Source organism: Suricata suricatta, chromosome 11 (genome assembly GCF_006229205.1).
Source record: "Suricata suricatta isolate VVHF042 chromosome 11, meerkat_22Aug2017_6uvM2_HiC, whole genome shotgun sequence".
Classification (NCBI taxonomy): domain Eukaryota; kingdom Metazoa; phylum Chordata; class Mammalia; order Carnivora; family Herpestidae; genus Suricata; species Suricata suricatta.
In genome coordinates this window covers 56,273,477-56,299,319 of record NC_043710.1, presented here as the reverse complement: position 1 = coordinate 56,299,319, position 25,843 = coordinate 56,273,477, and the positions used below count along the sequence as shown (strand labels likewise).

At 41.2% G+C, this 25,843-nt stretch overlaps 1 protein-coding gene across 12 annotated transcripts in view; it reads left to right on the top strand.

The window, feature by feature from the left end:
- The window catches only part of XRRA1 (X-ray radiation resistance associated 1), a 57,566-nt gene that overhangs the window by 12,658 nt on the left and 19,065 nt on the right, over positions 1-25,843 (top strand). For 9 of the 12 annotated variants that reach the window (XM_029914510.1, XM_029914511.1, XM_029914516.1 and 6 more), the window contains 5 exons: positions 5,740-5,812; positions 8,513-8,610; positions 13,832-13,965; positions 23,664-23,792; positions 24,507-24,724. In XM_029914510.1, coding sequence (XP_029770370.1) covers positions 5,740-5,812; positions 8,513-8,610; positions 13,832-13,965; positions 23,664-23,792; positions 24,507-24,724 — 652 coding nt within the window. Of the gene's footprint in view, positions 1-5,739; positions 5,813-8,512; positions 8,611-13,831; positions 13,966-16,273; positions 16,294-23,663; positions 23,793-24,506; positions 24,725-25,843 lie in introns of those variants that run through there. The other 3 variants (XM_029914512.1, XM_029914518.1, XM_029914517.1) reach the window with 3 other exon arrangements.

The window sequence follows — 25,843 nt, the reverse complement described above, 5'->3', positions numbered from 1 at the left end:
TGTGTGAGGTGAATTAAAGGAAGCAGCAGCATGGGAATTGGTTTGAATTTGTCATAGAATTCTGATGGGGTGACACTGAGTTCCCATCAGAAGAAATTTCTCTCAAGTTTCAATGCCAGGAGTGGTAATGTTTCTCCTAAGATGCTAGTTCTTAACTTAACACACACTGTGACTCCTATAGTGCATCATGTTTCTTTCTTTAAATTGGCTAACAGGTAGCCTGGAGCCACATTTGTGGCCCCCCATTAGCCAATGTATTTGCAATTATGGCAAATGTTTTTGGTTTGTAGGCCTTCCATGGCATATGAAGAGTGATTGGTAGTATAATACAATACAGCAATTAAAATGAGTAACATAAGTAAATCTCAAAAGATCTATGTGTATCAACACAAGTAAATCTTAAAATCATAGTGTTGAGTGAAAAAGGCAGGTTGCAAAATGATGCCTACAGTATGATTTGCATATAATATAGTATTTAAAAACATGTAAATAATACTACATATGGCTTATGGATACATATATGTAGAATACAAGTATAAAACAAGTATGAGAATGATGATCACCAGATAGCTGTTATCTGTGAGAGAGGGAGAAGAATACAGTTGAGGAAGAATATGGGACAGGAGAATGAGGTGAATAATAAAATGGAGGTGGCCACCTCATGGATTGAAGAGGCAGAGAGAAGAATAGGTGAATTAGAAGACACAGTTATAGCAAAAGAGGAAGCCAAAAAAAAAAAAAAAAAAGGAGAGAGAGAGAGAGAGAAATTGATCCAGGAGCAGGAAAGGAGAATTTGAGACCTGAGTGATAAAATCAAATGGAACAACATCCATATCATAGGAGTTCCTGAAGAGGAAGAAAGAGAGAGAGGTCCTGAAGGGGTACTAGACCAAATTATAACTGAGAATTTTCTGAATCTCGGGAAAGAAATAGACATTCAAATTCAAGAGGCACAAAGAACCCCCTTAAGATGTAATTTGAATTGACCTTTGGCATGACATATTATAGTAAAACTGGCAAAATATACAGATAAAGAGAGAATTCTGAAAGCAGCCAGGGATAAAAGGGCCCTAACATACAAAGGGAAACCTATGAGAGTGGTTACAGACCTATCTAATGAAACTTGGCAGGCCAGAAAGGAATGCCAGGAAATCTTCAATGTGAACAGAAAAAACGTACAGCCAAGAATCCTTTATCCAGCAAGCCTGTCATTCAGAATAGAAGGAGAGATAAAAGTGTTCCCAAATAAACAAAATTGAGAGAATTCATGACTACCAAACAGCCCTACAAGAAATCCTAAGAGGGACTCTATGAGGGAAATGTTGCAAAGAATACAAGATACCAGAGACACCACTACAAACATGAACTCTATGGAGAACACAATGAATCTAAACCCACATTTTTCAATAATAACACCAAATGTAAATGGACTGAATGCTCCAACCAAATGACAGAGGGTAGCAGAATGGATAAAAAAACAAAATCCATCTATTTGCTGTCTACAAGAGTCTCACCTTAGACCTGAAGACACCTTCAGATTGAAAGTAAAGGGATGGAGAAATATCTATCATGCAGCTGGAAGCCAAAAGAAAGCCAGAGTAGCCATACTTATATCAGACAAACTGGACTTTAAACTAAAGGCAGTAACAAAAGATGAAGAAGGACATTATATAATAATTACAGGGTCTCTCCATCAGGAAGAGCTAACAATTATAAACATCTATGTGCCAAATTCAGGAGCACCCAAATACATAAAACAATCACAGACAGAAACAATCTTATTGATAAGAATGTGCTAATTGCAGGGGACTTTAATACTCCACTGACAGCAATGGATAGATCAACCAGACAGAAAATCACTAAAGAAACAATGGACTTGAATGAGACATTGGAACAGATGGAATTGATAGATATATTTAGAACTCTGCATCCTGAAGTTAGGAAATTCACCTTCTTTTTGAGTGTGCATGGCACATTCTCCAAGATAGAACATACTGGGGCATAATGCAGCCCTCCATAAATGTAAATGAATTGAGATCATACCATGCACACTTTCAGATCGCAATGCTATGAAACTTTCAATTAACCACAGGAAAAAGTCTGGGAAACCTCCCAAAATGTGGAGGGTAAAAACCACCCTACTAAAGAATGATTGGGCTAATCAGGCAATTAGAGAAGAAATTTAAAAATATATGGAATCACATGAAAATGGAAATACAAAAATCCAAAATCTCTGGGATGCAGTAAAGGCAGTCCTAAGAAAAAGTATATTGCAATCAGGCCTGTTTCAACAAACTAGAAAAAGCACAAATTCAAAATCTAACAGAACCTTCTAGAACTAGAAGGGGAGCAGCAAGAGCACCCCAAACCCAGCAGAAGAAAAGAAATAATAAAGATCAGGGCAGAAATAAACAATATTGAATCCAAAAAAAACAGTTAAGCAGATTAATGAAACCAAGAGTTGGTTTTTTGAAAAAATAAACAAAATTGATAAACCTTTAGCCAGGCTCCTTAGAAAGAAAAGAGAGAGCACCCAAATAAACAAAATCACAAATGAAAATGGATCTATTACAACCAATCCCTTAGAAATACAAGCGATCATTAGAGATTACTATGAAAAACTATATGCCAACAAACTAGACAACCCAGAAGAAATGGACAAATTCCTAAACATATATGCACTACCAAAATTCAAACAAGAAGAGATAGAAAGCATGAATAGACTGATAACCAATGCAGAAATAGAATCTGTTATCAAAAATCTCTCAATGAATAAGAGCCGAGGGCCAGATGGCTTCCCAGGGGAATTCTACCAGACATTTAAAGCAGAGCTAATACCTATTCTTCTCAAACTATTCCAAAAAATAGAAATAGAAGGAAAACTTCCAAACTCATTCTATGAAGCCAGCATTACCTTGATACCCAAACCAGAGACCCAGCCAAAAAGAACTACAGACCAATATCCTTAATGAATACAGATGCAAAAATACCCAACAAGATACTAGCAAATCGAATTCAACAACATATTAAAAAAAAAAGTATCCATCATGATTAAGTGCGATTCATTCCTGGGTTACAGGGCTGATTCAATATTCACAAATCCATCAATGTGATACATCACATTAACAAAAGAAAAGATAAAAACCATATGATCCTGTCGATAGATGTGGAAAAAGCATTTGACAAAATACAGCACCCTTTCTTAATAAAAACCCTTGAGAAAGTTGAAATAGAAGGAACGTACCTAAACATTATAAAAGCAATTTATGAAAAGCCCACAGCTACTATCATCCTCAATGGGGAAAAACAGAGCTTTCCCCAGTGAACAGGAACATGACAGGGATGTCCACTCTCACCACTGTTTAACATAGTGCTGGAAGTCCTAGCATCAGCAGTCAGACAGCAAAAGGAAATAAAAGACATCAGAATTGGCAGAGAAGTCACACTTTTCACTTTTCGCATTTGACATGATACTCTACATGGAAAACCCAATTGACTCCACCAGAAGCCTTCTAGAACTGATGAATGAATTCAGTAAAGTCTCAGGGTACAAAATCAATGTACAGAAATTGGTTGCATTCCTATACACCAATAATGAAGCAACAGAGAAATCAAGAAACTGATCCCATTCACAATTGCATGAAAAACCATAAAATACCTAGGAATAAATCTAGCCAAGTATGTAAAAGACCTATATGATGAAAACTTCAGAAAACTTATGAAAGAAATTGAAGAAGACACAAAGAAATGGAAAAACATTCCATGCTCTTGGATCAGAAGAATAAACATTGTGAAAATGTCATTACTACCCAAAGCAATCTACACATTCAATGCACTCCCCATCAAAATTGCACCAGCATTCTTCTCAAAGCTAGAACAAGCTATTTTAAAATTTGTATGGAACCACAAAAGACCCCGAATAGCCAAAGTAATATTGAAGAAGAAAACCCAAACGGGAGGCATCCTTTACTACAAAACTGTCATCATCAACACAGTATGGTATTGGCACAAAAACAGACACATAGACCAATGGAACAGAATAGAGAACCCAGAACTTGGCCCACAAATGTATGGCCAATTAATTTTTGACAAAGCAGGAAGGAGTATCCATTGGAAAAAAGACTGCCTCTTTAGCAGGTGGTGCTGGGAGAACTGGACAGCAACATGCAGAAGAATGAAACTAGACCACCTTCTTACACCATACACAAAAATAAGATCAAAATGGCTGAAGGACCTGAATGTGAGACAGGAAACCATTAAAACCCTCGAGGAGAAAGTAGGAAACAGCCTCCTTGACTTCAACGACAGCAATTTCCTACTTGACACATCCCCAAAGGCAAGGGAAATGGAGGCAAAAATGAACTGTTAGGACCTCATCAAGATAAAAAGCTTCTGCACTGCAAAGGAAACAACCAAGAAAACTACTAGGCAACCTACAGAATGGGAAAAGATAGTTCCAAAGGACATATCAGATAAAGGGCTAGTATCTAAAATCTACAAGGAACTCACCAAACTCTACACCTGAAAAACGAATAATCCAGTGAAGAAATGGGCAGAAGACATGAACAGACACTTCTCCAAAGAGGACATCCAGATGGCCTACAGGCACATGAAACGATGCTCAGCATCACTCATCATCAGGGAAATACAAATCAAAACCACACTGAGATACCACCTTATGCCAGCCAGAGTGGCTAAAATGAACAAATCAAGAGACTGGTGAGGATGTGGAAAAACGGGTACCCTCCTACACTTTGGTGGGAATGTAAACTGGTGCAGCCTCTCTGGAAAACAGTGTGGAGGTTCCTCAAAAAACTATCAATAGAACTCCCCTATGACCCATCAATAGCACTGCTAGAGATTTATCCAAGGGATACAGAAGTGCCAACACATAGGAGCACATGTACCCCGATGTTCAAAGCAGCACTGTCAACAATAGCCAAAACATGGAAAGAGCCTAAATGTCCATCACCTGATGAGTGGATCAAGAAGATGTGGTGTATGTATATGTATGTGTGTATATATATATATATATATATATATGGCAATGAGAAAGAATGAAATATGGCCATTTGTAGCAAAGTGGATGGACCTCGAGGATATCATGCTAAGCGAAATAAGTCAGGCAGAGAAGGACAGATGCCATATGTTTGCACTTATAGGTCTAACAGGAGAAACCTAATGGAGAACCATGGGGAGGGGAAGGGGGAAAGAGTTGGGGGGAGAGAGGGACGCAAAACCTGAGAGACTATTGAATACTGAAAACGAACCAAGGGTTGAAGGGGGAGGGGGAGGGGGAACGGAAGTAGCGGTAATGGAGGAGGGCACTTGTGGGGAAGAGCACTGGGTGTTCTATGGAAACCAATTTGACAAGAAACTATTTAAAAAAACAAAAACAAACAAAAAGAATATGGGACTGGAGGGCGTCGTCAACTCTATTGTATTTTTCTTTAAGGAAATTTGAAGCAAAGACAGCATAATCTTCATATTAAAGGTGGATAGTGGTTACAATGATCTTCAGAGTTTCATTCTCTAAGCTTTTCTGTAGATATGAACTATTTCATGATAGAAAAAAGTAGAAGCAGAAAAGTCATTCTGGCCATCAGCAAGTGGGTGCTCTTTGCTAAGAATATAGCTTATCCCTGTAGGTCTTTGCTCCACTGACAGCAGTTCTGGAGCTTTGGCAAGGCCTCTAGGCAGGGAACAAATCTTGTGTTCTTTTGAAATGCTTTCCTACAGGCTAAGGAAAAGGACTTCAAGCATTTTCACTCAGTGATTTACATCAATGCCTCAGAAAACCTGCTGCCTTTAGGTAAGCTTTTCTTCCTGAAAAATACCTTCTGCATCTTAGCCAGCACAGCCAGTCGCTCATATTAGAACTTACCTGTCAGTCCATTCATGCCTGGCTGCTCATCTCTTTTGGAGTGTGACAGGCTGGGTTCTGCAGAACCCATGGACTGGGATTTCAGCCTAGAGCTGACACTACCTACTTAGAGCGTTTCTCTGTGAGCTGCTGCTTCTCTTTCTGTAAATGGAGACAATTTCATTCCTTTCTTCCTCCCCTCGGCAGGATGCCTTGTCGGGTGAGATGAGGTAGGTATATAAAAATGTTTTTAAGCCTGTAAGAATTTCTATAGGAGCATAAAGGCTTCTCGTTCAGTCAGCAAGTCCACAGCGACCCCTGCTGGGTGTCGGGACTATGTGAGTGCTTGGCCTTTAGAAATGAATGGATCCAGTTCCTGTTCTGGTGAGCTTACAGTTTGTTGGGGAAAATGGGTTCAGACGCAGACAATTATAGCAGGATATGGTAAATGCAGTGATACAGGGAATCAGAAAATGATATGCAAGCATATAAGCAGGGACATCAACCATAGTGTTTGGAGAAACTTCTGAGGAGGGGGGCACCTAGCAGAGACCTAAGAAATGAACAGAAGCACCTCAGGAATTAGAAAGTATTTCAGGCCATTGGAGCAGATGTGAGACAGCAGTGCCTGATCAGGACCCTGAAGAGGCTTTGTATGTTTGCAAGGCTTGTAAGTAGGTGAAAATGGGTTCTAGAAAGGTTGGCAGGGACTAGAGTATCAAGAGCCCTGAGTCGTCCCTAATCCTGCAGGCAGAAGAGAGCCTTGGAACTTCTGTAAGTAGAGAGGTTCAGTGATGGCCATGAGGAAAGTAAATGATAAGAGGAGAAGATAGGGGCCAGGAAATCTGGGAGATGATTGCACTTTCTCCAGGGGAGGAGCTAAGCAGTAAAGGTGAGGAGGATTGCAAGAGAGATTCAGGATAAGGTAGAAATAACAGGACTTGGTAGCTAATGGACACATGGAATGAGAGAGGAACCAAAGGGGTTCACTGAGAACATTAGAGGAGTTTAGGAGAAAATATGATGAGGTCAGTTTTTAAATGTTGAGTTTGAGAGATGTCTTTAAAGAAGCATGTGATACAGTCCCTGTCCTTGAGGAAATAATGTGTTCTGTCAGGAACATGGGCTTTGTAAAGGCCAATACGTGTATGAAAAGATGTTCAACCTCACTAATAATTAAAATGAAATCAAAATCCTATATTTTGCCTATAAAATATTGGCAAAAATGAGAAGGACTGATCCATTGATGGGGACATGGATACTGGTATTCACTGGCAGAAGTGTAATAAGTTGGTGCAACATCTTTGGAAGACAGTTTGGCAGTGTCTCTTAAAATAGTCTTTGCCTTTAATCAAGTATTTTCATTTTCAGGAATTTAACCTACAGAAACAAATTTGTACAAGGATGCTCATTGGAAACATCTTGAAATACCTACCAGCAGTCTTTTCCTCAGGCTCTACTAACATTCTGATTCACACCACAACTACAGGCCCCCACTTGACACCAGAAGTCTCTAACTCATTCCATGTAGTGTACCAGCAGCACAGCATCTGCAGGGCTCTTTGGTGCATCCCTCACAGCAGTTCGCACAGCCATGGCCGTTCTCTGCAGCCTGTGCTCAGGTCCAAGACAACAAGACTCTCATTGGGTAGACATAAGAGCCACTCTGGCTTAGATGTCTCATTTCCCACAAAAGCAAATAGCTATTATAATGCTCAATAGACATGGCTCCTAGAATTCTTGCAAAGGACATGACTAATTATGGGAGTCACCACACACAGGGAAGCCCAAAGTTACAGTGCCCCCTTCAGATGTTTATAGTTCATTTCCAGTTTCTTCTAGTCCAGATGTGATTTACCAGTCTGGCATCATTTTTACCAAAATAATATTGCCTAACTATGTAAACATACCATTTGTTTCAGGTTACCAGGGAACAGGGCTAGAAAGTTAACCTAAAGCCCAATTCTCATACAGAAAGGGAAAAGTGTTCTTACTTTTAGTCCAGATAGCCTCAAGGATATCAATAAGGGAATGGTTAAATAAATTAAAATATGTCTATTATGTAGAACATAACTCAGACACTATGAAGATCTACCTGTTTTGACGTGGAACAGTCTTTAAGTCATATTGTTAGGGGAAAAGGCAAGTCACAGTACAGTGTGTATGGTATGATTCTATTTGTGTAATAAGGTGTGTGTATTTCACTGTACATATGAGAAAAATTCTGGAGTATTATACATGAAACTTTCAGTGGTTATCTCTGGGTGTTGAGATTTCAAGGGAACTTTTGTTTTTCTGTATTTCTGAACTTTTTTTGGTAGGCATGTTTTACTCTTATAAGAAGTAACAAAGATAATTTTTAAGTGGGCTTCGGAGTTAGATAGACTTAGATTCAATTCTTGGCCCTTTTATTTCCCAGAAATTCCATTTCTAGCAAATCACTTAGCCTATCCGAGCTTCAATTTTCTCAGCAGTAGAATGAGAGTAGTAATCCCTATTGTTCAGGGTTGTGAGAGATTTAAAGGATGTGGGTACAAAGCCCCTGACTGCAAGCCTGGCCTAACCCAGTGAGAACCCAGTAAATGACCGTTAACTCTGTTTCTTAAGTCTTTACAAGTAGCTGATTCTCTCTTTCTCCTTTCCCTGTAGAGGCATTTCATACATTTCCAGCCTTAAAGGAACTGGAGCTTGCATTTAATGGAATCAAAACCATCTATGTGAAATATGGAGACTTTAAGTTCTTGGAAGTAAGTTGGAAGTAAGGAGTTTTTGGTGCCCACTTGTTTCCTTATAAGGAATGGATATAGAGGTTTCTACTGATTACAATTGCTCGGAAGGTGCTCTCTGGGCCTTTACAGCCAGACTCTTGCTTGACAGCAGTCCTCTGGTGAGGGTGGTAGGGATGGTGGTGGTGGTGAGGGTCGTGGTAAGTGGCAGCAATGGTATATAGGTGACACTGTATCACACCTATGACCATTGTGCATGGTCTGGGAAAATAAATGCCAAACATCATGCCAAAGGAGTCTGTGCAAAAAAGTGAGTTTAAATAGAGTTCTATAGGAAGTCAAGATTGAGGGGAGATCTGGATCCAGTGGCAGCTGAGAAGCCTTGGAGGTTAAGTGCTAGACATAGCAGATTGGATCAGCTGACCTAGAGGCATTGTGGACTGATTCCAGAGACCAGTCCTGGTCTGAGTGAGCCAAATTACTCCAGTGGGGTCAGATAAATGAGGCTAAAAGCCTAGTCTATGGGCCCAGAGGTGACCGTGAAATAAAACAGGAATCCTATGAGTCCTACAGCATATCTTGACATTTATATAGCCATAGCTCTTCTCTAAACCACAGATTGAAAATTATAGAAAAATTAGTTTGCATTCTTGTCTTTTTCTCAAATTAAGTTTCCTGTAGCGATATATTTCCTCTGCATGTTCTCATACTTCAAGTTAATCACCTCTTCAACTTCCATGAAAACTTTAGAGCCATTTTCCACAGAGAAACAAAGCTTATGGCACTGAGAGTCACTGCTTGCATAGAGATTAGAGAACAACAGAGTTGGAGCAAAGTGTGGAGCTTGGCATCTGGCTAGGCTCATTCACTGAATAGTGGACTCTTCCCCACATGTTGGCCTTTCAGTAGAAGGGTTTCAGATTCAAATCTCAGCAGAATGTCTGTGTGTCATACACCTTGGGGTTGACCTCAAAAAGCTGATAACTTAAATTATTTAATCTGCCAACATGAAGGGTCAGTCACTCTTCACAAAAGCCTCACTTAGTCTTGGTAAAGAGAGAGAGAGTTCTTCCACAAGAGTGAACATTTCAGAATTGATGCCCTTTGTATGCCAAAGTTTTTAAAGCTTTAACTGCTCAGGATGGCGAGCTTCCTAAAATGGATTATATGTTCTTCTGTTCTTTTTTCTTTTTATGTTTTTTTTTTTAATTTATTTTTGAGAGACAGAGACAGAGCACGAGTAGGGGAGGGGCAGAGAGAGAGGGAGACAGAATCTGAAGCAGGCTCCAGGCTCCGATCTGTAAGCACAGAGCCTGACGCAGCCTCAAACTCATGAATTGTGAGATCATGACTGGAGCTGAAGTCGGATGCTCAACCGACTGAGCCACCCAGGCGCCCCTGTCCTTGAGTCCTTAAAACATGTTATACTGAATGTAGTAATGTAATGGTACTTTCCCCCCTTGGTTTCAAGTCATATTGAGGATAGCAGTGATTTACTGTGATTTGGAACAGGAGTAGTCCTAAGATTTGTCCAGGAAGCAGAGCTCTTGAAAGTCCAATAAAACATAGTGAGTGTAAATTGACAACAACTGGTCTAATTTTGTGCCATTTTTAAAAGAAAAAAAAAACATTGTATACAAGATTTTAGTATAAACAATGGAAAACAGATTCCGGATGTTAGAGATACAGGTAACCATTTCCGTGATATACAGACCTGGGAACTTCTTATGAACTTCCATTTGGGGGGTTATTTTACTTTTTAAAAGATTAGTTATTTGAGTTCCTGTGTGTCATGCATTGTGCCAGGCATCTTGTCTTCCTGAGGCTTACTATTTCAAACCCTATTTCAAGTGCCAGTGGGCCATAGGAAGGGGACATGACCCCCACAGCTGACTAGCTTGGCTCTAATGGTTGATCATGATTGACTCTTAGATGTCCCAGTTCATAGTTTGGTAGCTTCTGATAAAGATTATTTATCCAGCAGACCCAAGCTTACCCAAGGGAATTTATTTACATAAGACAGGAGATCAAAGTCAAGGTGCGGAATATAAATGAGAAGAGGAAATCTCTTGGCTAATCATTTGTTTCTGTCTCTATGATTTGCAAGGTTTCTCTAAGAAAAAGCATAAAGCTGTCAAAAGTCCTGAATTTGCAGTTCACAGTAATGAATACTTTGAAGTGTGATAAAACTTGATGTGACTCAGCAGATGCAGGAGGTTAAGAATCTTCTGTTCTTGTTTGCCAGAAAGGCTCCCACCAGAAGAGTAGAATTCTTCCGCAGTCAATTTAGAAAAGCTTAACTTTGCCCTGATTTGGTTTTCTGCAGACAGGTCTGAAAAAGGCCCAGCTGGAGCCCTGCCCTGAGAGTCAGGAGACGTTGTTTTTTGTCTTGATTGTGCCACTACTCTGACATAGCTCCTTGGCCAACTCACTTCCCTTCTCTGGGACTTAAATTTCCCCCTCTGTAAATTCTGGGCCAGCTGTTAAGTTCTGTGATCTGTGATTCTAAGGCTATTCATTTCTTCAAGCTGCCCTTAATTCTATGGAGAGCAAATTTGGACGCAACGTTGAATAGCCAAACAACTAGTATAGGGGCCACCAAACTTTTCTGTAAGAGACCAGACAGTGAATGTTTTAAGGTTTGTGGTCTGTATGATCATAACTAGTCACAACTGTCATAATCAGTCAGTTTTGCTGTTACAAAGGAAAGCAGCAATAGATACTATGTAAACAAATGAGCATGGCTGTGCTCCAATAAAACTTTGTGATGCTGAGATTTGAATTGCACATAATTTTCACACATTAGTCTTTGATCTTTTTTCAACCATTTAAAAGTATAAAAATTATTCTTAGCTTAGAGGGCCCACAAAACAGGCAACAGGATGGATGTGGCTCAGGGGTGTTAGTTTCCCAACCCCTGAGCTGCAAAACTGATGAAGCAGGTCCGTGTGGTTGGAATGGAGAGTGAAGCACAGTAGAGTGTGGTGACAGATGAGCCTGGAGAGGTAGCAGGAGAGAGACTGTGGGAAGCCTTGCAAGCCTTCCTAAGGAGTTTGAAGTATCCAGTAGATGATAGGTAGGGTTGCTGCATGACGAATGAGTTGAAGGAATCAAGAATGAAAGATATTAAGGAGATAGAATCCATAGGTTTTATTGACTGCCCAAATAAGTGTACAAGAGAGAGGACTTCCCCACCTTTACCTGTGATTATCTGAGTCAGTTTTCCAAGTCTTCCTCCTTGAAAGCTTCTCACTTTGCCCCTGCCAAGTGGAATCACCCCTTTGTGTGAATTCTCAAAACTTGGAATTTGCTAATGGGGGCATGAACTCAGCACTCCTTTGGTGCTTGGCATCTTTCATGGCCTGCCCAGTCTTATCAAGCCCCCTGTTGTACCACAGACTCTAGTCATACCTAGACTGTTTGCAGTTCTCAGAACAGGCTAGGCTACCTCTTGCCTCCTGGCTCATGTACTGCATATCTTTTTGCCCTTAACAATTTGGTAACTACCAGCTAGTTTCTGAAGACAACTCAAGCATCACCTGCTCTGTGAAGCCTGCTACATCCTCTGGTAGAGCTGACTCTTCCTTCCTTTGTGCTTCCATTGGTTTGTGTTCAGATCCCTATCAGCAGCGTTGCTACGTAGTAGATACATATGTGTATCTAGCTGCCCAACTAGGTTGTGAGCTAGCAGAGGACAGAGACTGGTACAAAGCAACCTTTAGCATACAGTCCTTGAATGAAGGAATGGTTATAATGATGACAGCCAACATTAACTAAGTTCTTACAATGTGGCAAACTCATGCTAAAGGTTTTATCTACATAATTCCTCATAAGGACTCATTATTAAAGTTTACTTATTTACTTTGAGAGAGAGAGAGAGAGAGAGCACGCATGCGCAGGGGAGGGGCAAAGAGAGAAGGAGAAAGAGAAGCCCAAACTGTCAGTGCCCAATGTATGGCTCTAACTTACAAACTGTGAGATCATGACCTGAGCTGAAATCAAGAGTTGGACACATAATCAACTGAGCCACACAGGCACCCCAAGAACTCATTATTATTTCTACTTTGTAGATAAGGAAGCTCAGGTTAAATAATTTGTTCAAATCACACATTTGGCCAGTACTCAAACTTAGGCCTACAGAGACAATAAATTAATTATAACAGAGAAGTCAGACCAAACCCAGTTCTCCTCTGGCAACCTGCACTCAGTTGTTTATATGTCTGACTGACTGTGTAACACTGAAGTTGTTGACCAAAGACCTTGTTCCTTCACCAGCTGGGTAAGATGCTGAAATTGTTCCCATATTTTTCAATAGGCTTCAAAGTGTGTGTGTGTGGATGGAGGGGGAGGAGAGGAAGCAGATTTATACATAAGCACTAAATTGAGTGTCTAGAGAGGCCCAAACGAGAGAGAACAAAGACTGCTTGATATCATTTATCCCAATTGCCTTTCTCTTTGCACATAGAAACTCAGTTTATTGACTGGCCTCCGACCCAGTCAATTATTTCATAAGTCTAGGTGGCCAGTTAGAAGGTGGTTGATAATGAGGTGAAAGTTTGGGTCATTGCCTTCATAAGCCAGTTCATTTCGGCTGATTTCTATATGCACCTACTATGTACCAGGTCCTATGCTAGATTACATGGATATAGCGATAGAGTAGCATGGTCCTTGACCTGACATTCATGGTCTAGTCCACCACTGTGTTCCAGGAGTATGCTAGGCACATCCATGTCCCAATATCCTTATTCCCAAGATGTGTATCCAACTATCAGATACCTGGTTGACTATGAGAAGTACCCCTAGATAAAGCACTCATAGTCAGGGAAGAGAGAGATTCCATCTGGGTGGGGAATTAGGAAAGGTTTTATAAGGAGGCAGATTTTGAGTTGCCCTTTTGGGGCTTGGATTCAGACACCTGGAGAAAAGGCATTCCTGTTTGAGTGAAAAGCTCAAGCAGTCATCTCTAGGTGGGGTGATGCAGGGAATGGGAAAGATGTCACTTTGGTCAGCACCACAGGACAAATCAAGATTTGCAGTGGGAGCTAGAGCTAGAAAATAGGCTGGGAATGGACTGTAGTGGGCCTTGAATGTTAATCAAGAGAGTCAAGAGGGTTTTAGGCTTGTGAGTGATGGGGCTCCCCAGAAGGTTAAAAAAAAAAAGTAGTTAGCTCCCACCTTATATATGAGCATCATTGTCATGCGTAGTGCTTCTATTCTCCCATCTTTTATCTTTGTACCATAGTTCCTGGACCTTTCCTTCAACAGCCTGACTGCAGAGGCCATATGTAATCTGGGGATTCTGCCACACCTTCGTGTCCTGCTCCTCACAGGCAACGGGCTCACCTCCCTGCCACTCAATTTGGCTGTCACAGAACAGTAAGTTCTATATTCTAGGGTCCATGCCGCATGTTCCCTCATGAATATTTGGGCACAAATTATGCAAAGAAATAGCCCAGAGCAGCTCAGAAGTGCTATAAAGATAGTCTATAAGTGCTCAAAGCAGGGAAAATACTACCAACTGAAGTTCCTAGGAAAGACAGTCATGGGAGCAGGGACCCAAAGAATGACTAGGCCTCAGATGTGTCCTCACACTCCTATGCTACTAGGAGATGCTCAGGTATCTAACAAGTCCCTTTCCCTGCCTCTGATTGGTCATTGGTAAATTGTGGATCTTGCTCTTGTCAGACTATTCACCTTCACAAACCTGCTATGTATGCTTTGTATGTTCCCATTCTTCACCTTTGTTCCAGCCATGCTTTCTGACCAGAATGTACCAGTCCTTGCTCTGTTCATAATACTGCCATATTCATAGTGCTTACTATGTGCCAGTCATGGTTCTCAGCACATATACATATTAACTCATTAGATCCTCACAACAATCCTATGAAGTAGGTGTCTTATTATTATCCCTCTTTTATAGATAAGGAAATTGAGGCACAGATATGTTAAATAAATGCTAATAAGTGAGTCAGAATTTAAGCATAGTCCAGAGGCCATGCTTATGACCATTATGTTCTCCTCTTATGTATTCCAAGGGCATGCTCTGACCCTCCTCCTTTCCTTACCAGAAGGCTTCCCTGCCTGCTTTAGACCATACTTCTTCCTCCCTTTTCTAAGCATCTGTTGAATTTAATGTTTTCCTTCTTACTTTAGAACTTAGTATATTCTATTGTGACTTATATATATGTATAATAGATAGCTAAATGGATGCAATACATATAGTCTTCCAAATAGATTTTGAGCACTTTGAGAGCTCTGTCTTACTTATCTTTGATCTGAAGCATCTAGATGACAATCCAGTGCTTTTGCACAAGTAGGTATTAATAATGTTAACCAGTTCAGAGATGGTGAAGGTGAAAGTCATGGTGATAATGTTTATTGTGATGATGGCAGAGGTGATGGAAATTACAGTGATGAAAGTGGTTGGTTAGTTTCTCAAGGGGTTAGAATAATGATAGTGATCATTATATTAGGGATTTTGTTAGGCTCCTTTTGTTTGCCAGTGACAGAAATCAACTCAAACTACCTTTTAAAAAAAGGGTATTATTTATTGGCTCATGTACCTGTAAGTCCTAAGGTAAGTGCTGGATTCACGTATGGCTGGATACAGGTGCACAGGATGTTGTCAGGGCTCCACCTGAATATCAGTGTATTTCTTGGCCGTGTGTGTAACCTCTGTCTTATCTTTCTCTTGCTCACTTTTTCAGGCATATGGACACATCTTTTTTCCCCTCAGTGTTGGCTTCATCTTAAGCAGGCTTTTTTTTATGACCAGACACGTATTAGTCAGGAATATAAAAACCACTTGAGGTATTGCAAATGGAGAGGAGCTCATTGTTTTTAGTGGGGAAAGATAATAGGTGGCATTTTATTATGTAAAATTCCAAACACACATAGAAGTAGAGTCAATGGCAAAATGAACCTCCATCACCCGAAAATTATTGCCTGACAGTTCTGAGGTCATAGCCAGTCATGTTTCACCTCTATCCCCACCACACCCAACCTTAGATTATTCTTAAGAAATATCTCAAATGTATCTAGCCATAAATGAATACAGCAGATTCATGTAGTATCATCTGTAAATAATCCAGTGTACACCTCTAAAAGAATAAGGACTCTTGAAAAAAATCATAATCAGAATGCCTTCATTACACCTAAATATTAGCAATAATAAATGGAGGAAACCATAGGTGGTGGAAGGGCTGGAAGAGCAAAATGGAGAAGAGAGGTATGGAAAGTGCAAAAAGGAAAAAGGTTGATACTCAGAGATAGAAGCTGTTCACACTGCTGGCCTGGGGCCCACAGCCTATCCCTGCTGCCGGGCTTTTAATTTTTTTTAATGTTTATTTATTTTTCAGAAAGAGAGTATGATCAGGTGAGGGGCAGAGAGAGAGGGAGACACAGAATCCAAAGCAGGCTCCAGGCTCTGAGCTGTCAGCACAGAGCCCGATGTGGGGCTCGAACTCACGAACTGCGAGATCGTGACCTAAGCTGAAGTCAGACACTTAACCGACTGAGCCACCCAGGCACCCCATCCTTGTTGCTGGGCTTTTAGAGAGGTCTAAAAGTTCTAAAAGTGCTGTAGCTCTAGATCTGCTGCAGACATGTCTCCTCAGTCAGGGCCGGAACCTCTGCCAGCACTGATGCCGCTGTCAGTACCACCTGTTGCCATTCTGCTGCTGCCAGCAAGCTGTCAGATACCAAGTAAGACAGTCGCTCTTTCACTTGTTTTGCCCTCCCAATCTCACCAGTCCCTCCCTTGGCAGTATCTCACTGGAAGCCAGTTGAGAAGGTGACTTGGGAAGTGTAGTTTAAGGGTGGCTCTGACCCCTTGTAATATATAGCAGAACACAGAGGAGAGGCATAAATGTCAAAATCAAATAGATGACTGATGTCACCTACTCCTTGGACACCCAACATCTGCTCTTCTGCTTCTGTCCATTTTTAGTTTCCATACAACAGTAGCAACCACAGTATATCTTACTGTACATGAAGGAACTTTTCCTCTTACATGAAGACACTTTTACACTCTTCTCTAAAAGGATGAGGCAGTTCCATCACTCACTGTATCTATCTATGGATATTACTCTTCTAAAGCAGTCATAGTGCCACCTGAATATAAATTAAAAACTAAGCTGCAAAGTCATTCACCACTAGAAATTTATGCACACACATGTATGCACACACAGCAAGCAAGAAAGAAAATACACATATTTGCTATAATATTCTTTTCTTAATTGGTCAGGAGGCCATAGTACATATTTATGAATTCTTACTCCATCACCTATGTAATATCCCCTTCTCCGTTTTCCAACATCTTGGCCGTCTGGGCTCTTTAACTAGTATGGTATTCTAAGTGTTCATTCCTGAAGGACCAGAGTTATTAATGCTTTTTTATGAGGTTTTATTCTTCTATTAATGCTTTTTAAAATTGTGGTAACATACACATAACATAAAATTTACCATCTTAACCATTTTCAAATGTGCAATGGTATTCACATAAGTACGTTCACATCGTTGTACTATCCCCACCACCATCTGTCTTCAGAACTCTTTTCATCTTGCAAAAATTCCATTTACTTTGACTAATGGAGAGGACACTTCTAAGAGGAACATTTTATAATTCCCTGGATTCGAATCATATTTCTTTCTGTCCTCAAGGTATAACAGCAATCATACCTACTTTTGATAATCAGTATTAGTCACTCAGCCAATATAGTAAACTCCCCATTTCCTGCCCGTTGGTTTAGTGGAATGAGGAACCCCGATGACCAGCAGCAGTCTCAGCTTCTAGTTAAGAGAACTGTTCTTTGTGTTCCTGTAAAAGCATTTCCTCCCTAGGCAACTAAGATTCTACTTGCAGGAATGGAGGCAACAATTCTGGAAGTGGATCATTGTAAGAGGATCTGTTCTCATTTCCTTCCATTAAGTCCATTCCATTAATTCCTAGGTCCTATGTTCTGGTTATGAAAACAAACAAACAAACCAGCATCAGTATTGGTTGCTGGTGTATATGAAACCCCTTCCTGTAAGTCAGAGTGCCCACTTCACAGGCGGTGGTCTCTTAGCTGCTGCAATAAGTTGTTTAAAAAAAAGCGATTTTACCTTTCTTTTAGTTCAGCTACTTCTCTATCATGAGGTACATGGTAAAAAAAAAATGAATTCCATGTTTATGAGTTCATTATTGTACTTATTTGCTTTCAAATATGTTCCATGGTTAGAAGCAATGTATGTGAGGTACCAGGATAATGAGTAAGACAGTCTGGAAGTCTCCAGATGGTAATGCTGGCAGAGTATTGTGGCCAGGGAATGCAAATCCACGTCCAAAGTACGTGTTTCTTCCAGTAACCAAAACAAATTACTCTCCTTTTATGAAGGAAGGTGCCCACAGTCATCTTCTCACTAGATGGCTGGCTAATTCTTTCAGAAATGGTGCCATGTTAGGGGCTTAACATTGGCTTCTGCTGTGGCAGTTTAGGTACACAGCAGGGGTGATGGCCAGATCTGCTTTGGTGAGGGGATGTGTATTAGCCTCCATGCCGGTGCTAAGGCTATTTTGTAAGTACTAAGGTATCCAAGGAGAGAAGCCAACTGACTTAATGAAATGGGTCATCTTGTCCACTTCATCATTGAGTCTCCTCTGAGTGGATAGTCTTTGGGAAACATTCACACAGGATACAGATAATCCTCATACTCTCTGTCCATTCTGAGAGGTCCATTCACATAATTGCCCCTTAGACCTTCCTGTCAGCAGTTTCACAGTATTTTTTCCAAGCTTTGACTATTCAGCTAAACCATAAACCACTGCTTAGGAATCAGCAAAACAAAGCAAATAGATATATTACCCTAAGTTTTACCTGTTGGGAGGGTTTCTCTTCCCCTGTCTTTCAAAGCCACCCCCCCTGTAAAGTTGTAATACTGCAGTAGTCTGTCTTTAGTGTCAGAATATCACGCACAGTCATTTGTAAACCCAGCTTAGGGTTTTCTCCTACATTGACCACTCATAGAATCTTAGTTGTGGGATGTGATGGAGAGGTAACAGTACAGCGCGAGTAGGCATCATAGGAACCAAAGCCATATTCATTCACACAATTTTTCCAGACTTGCTTGAGCCAGATTTCACACTGTTACTTAACACTTGATGAGGGAATTCTCTGGCACATTTAGTTCATGATGAGCCACTCAGGTCACATGGCCACACAGTGTTCTCGTGACCAGATGTTCAGTCTTTACCAGCATGGAACAATAAGCTGGAAACTTTTTCCAAAGAAAAATAGTTATCCACAGAATAGGGCATAACTTTGCTCAAAAATGATTCTGCAGTGGATGCCTATAAAAGGCTCCATTCATAGAGAAGCCATGTAACTTATCATCCAAACCAGGACATATTTGAGAGGGAAAAGGAACACTATTAATTATATTGGGATAACAGGTGAAAACTCAAACTGTCCTTGAAAACCAGGATGTATGGTAACCCTGTACTATATAACATACCTTTTTGTCTTAGACACTTAGAGCATAGTTGGACCTACTGAGTCATATTGCCCAATGCCATTGGCCAAGGACATAATGCCCAGAGAATAATTCACTGCAGTTGGACCTATTGCAAAGCCTTGTTTTGCTCTGGGCCTCACACAAAACTGACATCCTCATAGGATACTCAGTAAATGGGTCGGAATAGCACAGATGTTTTATGCATTGCTTCCAAAATCCAAAAAGGGGAGGGTCAGAGAGAGAGGGAGATACAGAATCTGAAGCAGGTTCCGGGCTCTGAGCTAGCTGTCAGCACAGAGCCTGGTGCGGGGCTCAAACCCGTGAACTGTGAGGTCATGACCTGAGCCGAAGCCAGACGCTTAACTGACTGAGCCACCCAGGCGCCCCTCTTACGTATTTTTAAATAATGGCTCTTTTCAGACACCTGGGTGGCTCAGTAGGTTAAGCTATGAACTTTGGCTCAGGTCATGATCTTGCAGTTTGTGACTTTGAGCTCTGCATCAGGCTCTGTGCTGACAGCTCAGAGCCTGGAGCCTGCTTCAACTTCTGTGTCTCCCTCCCTTTCTGCCACTCCCCTACTCATGCTGTACCCCTCTCCCAAGAATAAACATTTAAAAAAAATTTTAAATTAAGTGACGAATTTTTTTCGTTTTATATTTTACTCATCATTTTAGTTGTTTTTAGTGGGAAGCCTTATAGCATAAAGTAAGGCAAGTCTCCACTGCTGTGTACTTCTATTTCCTTATAAGGTGGGGGGAAATGTACGCACTCCTACTTACATCAGGATACCAATTGAAATAATTGTGCTTTGAAAGCTATAAGGCTCCAAACAAGTATTACTGTTATTTTCTTCCCACTTGTCTGTCCATACTCAAAATGCTCTGTGGGTTCCTCTTCTTCTGCCAACCTCTTAAATGTTGATTGTCCCCAGTTTTCCACTCTCAACCCAATGTTTTTCTTAATCTTTATTATCTCTCTTGGTAGTTTTCATCCCTTCCCAGGTCTTCTTTATTTCTCTACCCCACATCCATCTCCTGAGTTATGAGCCCATATATTTTACTTATCCTACTAAAGTCATCACACACATGCCCATGCCAAGATCAGCTCCTCCCATGTCCCTGGCCTCAGTGACAGGCACTGCTCTCCACCAACTGTGCTATTGTCTGAGTGACAAAAGTGCACATCAGCCCAAGTTCTTCCCTCCCTCACCTGCACATCCATTCAGTCACTGGATGTAAATTGTATTTCCTAAATGTTTCTCACACTTGGCCATTTTTATTGTCCTGTTTAGTCTCGCTGTAGCAAATCAGCACAGCCTCCGCTACTTGGGATACAGCTAAGGACTCGTCAGATGTTTCTTTCTCTTGATCACCTCCCAGCCCACCCTCCTTACCATCAGCCAGAGGGATGTTCCTAAAATGCACATCTGATTCTATCACTGCCCTGCTTGAAGTCCTTCAGCAGCTTCCTAGTGTTCTAAAGATAACCTCCATTAGCATTGATCACAAGGCTTTTCATGACCTGACTCTGCCTGCTTCTCCATCCTCCTTTCTCTTGACTTTTTTCCATTTCACCATGTATCTCATCTATTAACTATTTGTGTCTCCATATTTGGATAGATCACACTTTATCTCTGACTGGGTGAGTTAGGGGAATCATATCTGACCTACTCCCATCATTAGCCTGCCCTATTACTTGTTTTGATTGATATTTGAGACTTGGACATTTGAGACTCTCCCATTAGGGCTGTTCCCTTTCCCCCTTGGACCACACGTGTCATCTCTCTCAGGCTTAATCAGCACGGAGCAGAGTGGGATGGTTAGCTTCTTTTTTCTAAGCACTGTTTTTCTAAAAATGCCTAAAAGAGCACCAGATCTTTAGCAGCCCTATCATAAATCCTCTTTTACACAAGTAAGCTGTGAAGCCATGTCTCCCTCATCCTGTACTTGCACAGTGGGTTTTCTGTATCACAGGAGCTAATGTGACATTTTAATGGACATTAGAACTTGCTAAATTTCATTGGTTTCACTGCAGTTCTTGGTCCACTCTGTTCAGGATTATTTTTGGCCTAATCAGAAGTTTTACAATGTCAAGTAAAAGAAGTCCTCTTTCATCGTATAGATAGAGGAACTGACCAGAACCAGAGATGCTTGACACCAGCTAGAAGTCACCCAGCAAGCAAAGCAGCAGCAGAACCAGAGCTCAGGGTTGCTGGTCCCCATTCCCATGCTTCTTCTAATATAGCACACAGATTCCCATTCCTGAATCCATCACTGGAGCATACTCTTAGATTCTAAAAAAATTAAGTCAAATCTGTCATATTTTAAATGGTATTAATTCCTTTTGGCAAGAGACGGTAATAAAAATAGCACCACTCTGAATAGCTGGAAATCTCAGCCTCTCCATACTAATAGACTCCTGCCACTTCAAAGAGCTCTTCTCCCGGACAGATACCATATGTTTGCACTCATAGGTCTAACAGGAGAAACCTAACAGGGGACCATGGGAAGGGGAGGGGGGGAGAGTTAGGGAGAGGGAGGGAGGCAAATCATGAGAGACTCTTGAATACTGAAAACAAACTGAGGGCTGGAGAGGGAGGGAAGAAAGGGAAGGGGAGTGGTAGTCATGGAGGAGGGCACTTGTGGGGAAGAGCACTGGTTGTTATATGGAAACCAACTTGGTAATAAACTATTTAAAAATATATATAAATAAAATTACTTGATAATAAAAAAAAAAACCCAACAACAAACAAAGAGCTCTTCTCCCAAAACTGCCATGGAAGGGCTCCATCGGAGAGCCTGACGCTTTGCTCTGCAGCCTCGCTTCTTGTCCTCCTTACCCACCTACTGACTGTCCCCCTATTTTAAGACATCAGTATTAGAGACAAAATGAAGCTTTTCTATGTTTTAATTAAGGTGCAACTTTTTTTATTAAAAAAGTTTTTTTAATGTTTTATTTATTTTTGATACAGAGAGAGACAGAGCATGAGGGTGGGGCAGAGAGAGAAGGAGACACAGAACCAGAAGCAGGCTCCAGGCTCTGAGCTAGCTGTCAGCACAGAGCCTGACGCGGGGCTCGAACCCACGAATGTGAGATCTGACCTGAGCCGAAGTTGGAGGCTTAATTGACTGAGCCACCCAGGTACCCCAAGGTGGAACTTTTAAAAGGCAAAAAACTTGTCACAAAAGACAGGACAGAGCTAGTTTCTCCATTATGGAATGTGAGAGGAATTTTTTGGAGGTTTATTTTTTTAGCTGTTTCACATCTCACGGGAGGGAAAAAGATTGGCAAATTAATTATAAATCAACAGAGCTTCTATGTATCCTCCTGTAGTTGCTCTCAGGTAGAGATTAAAAATTTAGTGCATGAAAGTTGGTCATTTTAGGAGAGAAGAATCATCTGTGACCTTCAAATACCATAAACTAAAGGCTTCTTTCATCCTCTGTTGAGTGTATTGAGTGTTTATTTGGGTATATGGAGGGGAAGCAGTTGGAGGGAGAACTGAAAACATGATTTGAGTCATTTGTCTTTGTGTACTTCAAAAGAGGCACCTGGCTGGTTCAGTTGGTAGACCGTGCAACTCTTGATCTTGGGGATATAGATTTGAACCCCACATTGAGTGTAGAGATTACCTAAAAAATAAAATCTCTTTTAAAAAAATTTTTTTTGGTTTATTTGTTTTTGAGACAGAGACAAAGCATGAGCATGGGAGAGGCAGAGAGAGAGGGAGACATAGAATACAAAACAGGCTCCAGGCTCTGAGCTGTCAGCACAGAGCCCGATGCAGGGCTGGAACTCGTGGACCGTGAGATCATGACCTGACCTGAAGTTGGACACTTAGCCAACTGAGCCACCCAGACACCCCTAAAATCTTTTTTTAAGTTGAAAAAAATAGAAGAACTACATAGGTTTATCCCCCTAGAAAACTAGTGAGGCCACATTAATAGTGGTACCTAAATGCCACGACTTCCTGCCCCCCCTATGTGATTCAGGATCTCAGCCCATTAAATTCCACTCTCATGTGTTTCTGGGTCTCCTCAGAGAGTTTGAGTTTAAAAAGAGACTTCTCCTTGCTAATATGTGCTTTTTATTAAGTTAGTTTAGAGGAGAGCCTCACTGCAGCCAGCCTGCCTTAGCCTACATGGACCAAAGCTGTGGTCCATGCCAAAGGCTTTGTCTCCTGGTGTTTCCATAGTTGCCAATCCTTAGAGTGACACAGCATACCTAGGAGTCTGACCTGACCCAAAATTGTGCAGTATTCTTTCTGCAGAATGTTTCCCCCAACTTGGGCATGCCTCATTCACTCTGGTATTTTCCATGAGCATTACTAGTGCACCCCATCCTGCCCCAGCTGAGTCTCAGTGAGTCCATCTGTGTGTGGATGTGTGCGACCTTTCTCTATACAGAAGACTGTATGTGTGAGTAGGATTTGGGGAGGGGGTCAGGTGGGGTGGAATCACGCCTTTCTTCAGGGAACTAGAGAGGCACCAGAGAGATTCCCAAGCTGACCACACCTCTTGGTTGATGGTGGAGTTTGTCCCCTGACCTTGCCTCATTACCCAGGATCCTTGCACTCACAGGGAGCCATCTGTAACGTCACTGACGAACAAGAGGTACATCCTGAGGTTCCCAGCGTTGGAGACACTGATGCTGGATGACAACAAGCTCTCCAGCCCCAATTGCTTTGCCAGCCTGGCTGGGCTCAGAAGGTAAAGGCACAGTCCTTGCTCTGCAGGACCCCCTACCACTCCCAACATGGCCCATTCCCTGAGTGCTGCTCTAGAATCCAAAAGGCCTGAGTTGAAATCCCAGCTCCACCACTTACTTCTGCTGTGTGGTCATGGATAATTCATTTCTACCCTCTGAGCTTTAGCTCAGCCATAAAAGTGGGGCATCAGTAGGACATTTCTGATCAAGTGACTAGATCAGAAGTGGCAAAGAGAACAGAGGATAAAAAAGAGATATTACCAGAGAGTCCTGACCCCTGAGAGAGGAGACAGAAAAAAAAAATCAGAACCAGAAAGATAAGAATTAACGGCTGAATTCTACCTATTTTATTAAAGTAATGGAAATGCTGGCATCTATTTTATTTATTATTATTATGTTTTCAAGCTGGCACTTAAATGGTTAAGCTTTAGATCCCTAGAAATTTTACTTTGGAGTCACTTACCATTTACTGAGCTACTTTGTGTTGAGCCATTTACATTGTCTTATTTAATCTTCACTGGAGCCTTGAAAGTAACTATCATCTCCATTTTAGAGATAAGGATATTGAGACCGAGAGAGGGTAAGTCACTTGCTCAAGGTCACACAAAAGGAGTAGGGGTCCAAGCCTGTCTATATTCTTTCCCTAAAGTTGCTAGGTAAATGCACCTGAGGTATCATAATTGCTGTGATTCTGTATTCACTTTATTTCATTAAAGACTGAAGAAGTTAAGCCTGGACCAAAACAAGATTTTCCGGATCCCATACCTACAGCAGGCTCAGCTCCGAGAGGGGTCAGAGGACTGGGTTGGAGGCAGGGGGAGTTCCCACAAAGTGCCTCAATCCATGCTGCAGCCCAACTTGTGGATGTTTGAGGCCTCAGATGAACAACCGAATTATACTGTACTGCCCATGAAAAAGGATGTTGACCGGACAGGTGAGTGATGCCCCTTGTTTCAGAGACTCTAGCCCCAGGGTGGGAATAAGCTTCTGACAGTTTATTCTGAAAGTCTGTAGATCCTTGAGGAGCTACTGCACTGAAGCTGCTGGGCCTGGGGAGATAGAGGTCCTCCCATGAATTATTTCAATGACTTCCTAACTCATTCTCCATTAAGATGTTTTAAAAGTCCAATTAAATGTAAATTTAAAAAAATCTCAATAGCAAGGGGCATCTGCGTGGCTCAGTTGGTAAGTGTCCAACTCTTGATTTCAGCTCAGGTCATGATCTCAGGGTCAAGTGATCGAGGCCCTCCCCCTGCCCTGCCGCATCAGCACAGAGCCTGCTTAAGATTCTCTCTCCCTCTCTCTCTGCCCATCCCCTGCTTGCTTGCATGCATACATGATTCTCTTTCTCTCAAGCAAAATTTTTAAAAATCCCAAATAATAAGAAACTCAGAAGTAAGGCTCTCCAGAGATGGCTAGTTCTGGGATACATTGATGTTCCCAAGGGATTCGGGTTGTTTCCATCCTCTTTTCTGCCATCCTTGGACTGCTTGTTTATCTTTGTAGGCTGATTCCAGGTGAAGTCTCAAGATTACTACCACAGGGCCAAGAATCATGTCCAAATGGCAACATTAGAGGCAGAAAAGGAAAAGAATGTTACCTTTATTATAAACCAAAATCTCTTTAATATATGAGTATATTTCTGGATTATATATCCTGTTCTACTGATCTGTTACTGTGCCAATATCACAGTGTTTTTTTTTTTAATTTTTTTTTTTTTGGATCTGACAGATATATTTATTTTTTCCCATAATATTTTATTGTCAAATTGTTTTCCATACAACACCCAGTGCTCTTCCCCTTAAGTGCCCTCCACCATCACCACCATTATTTTAAATCAAAAAACAACCTACAGAAGAATAAACATTGTGAAAATGTCATTACTACCCAAAGCAATCTACACATTCAATGCCATCCCCATCAAAATTGCACCAATATTCTTCTCCAAACTAGAACAAACTATCCTCAAATTCATATGGAACCACAAAAGACCCCGTTTAGCCAAAGTTATATTGAAGAAGAAAACCAAAACGGGAGGCATCACAATCCCAGA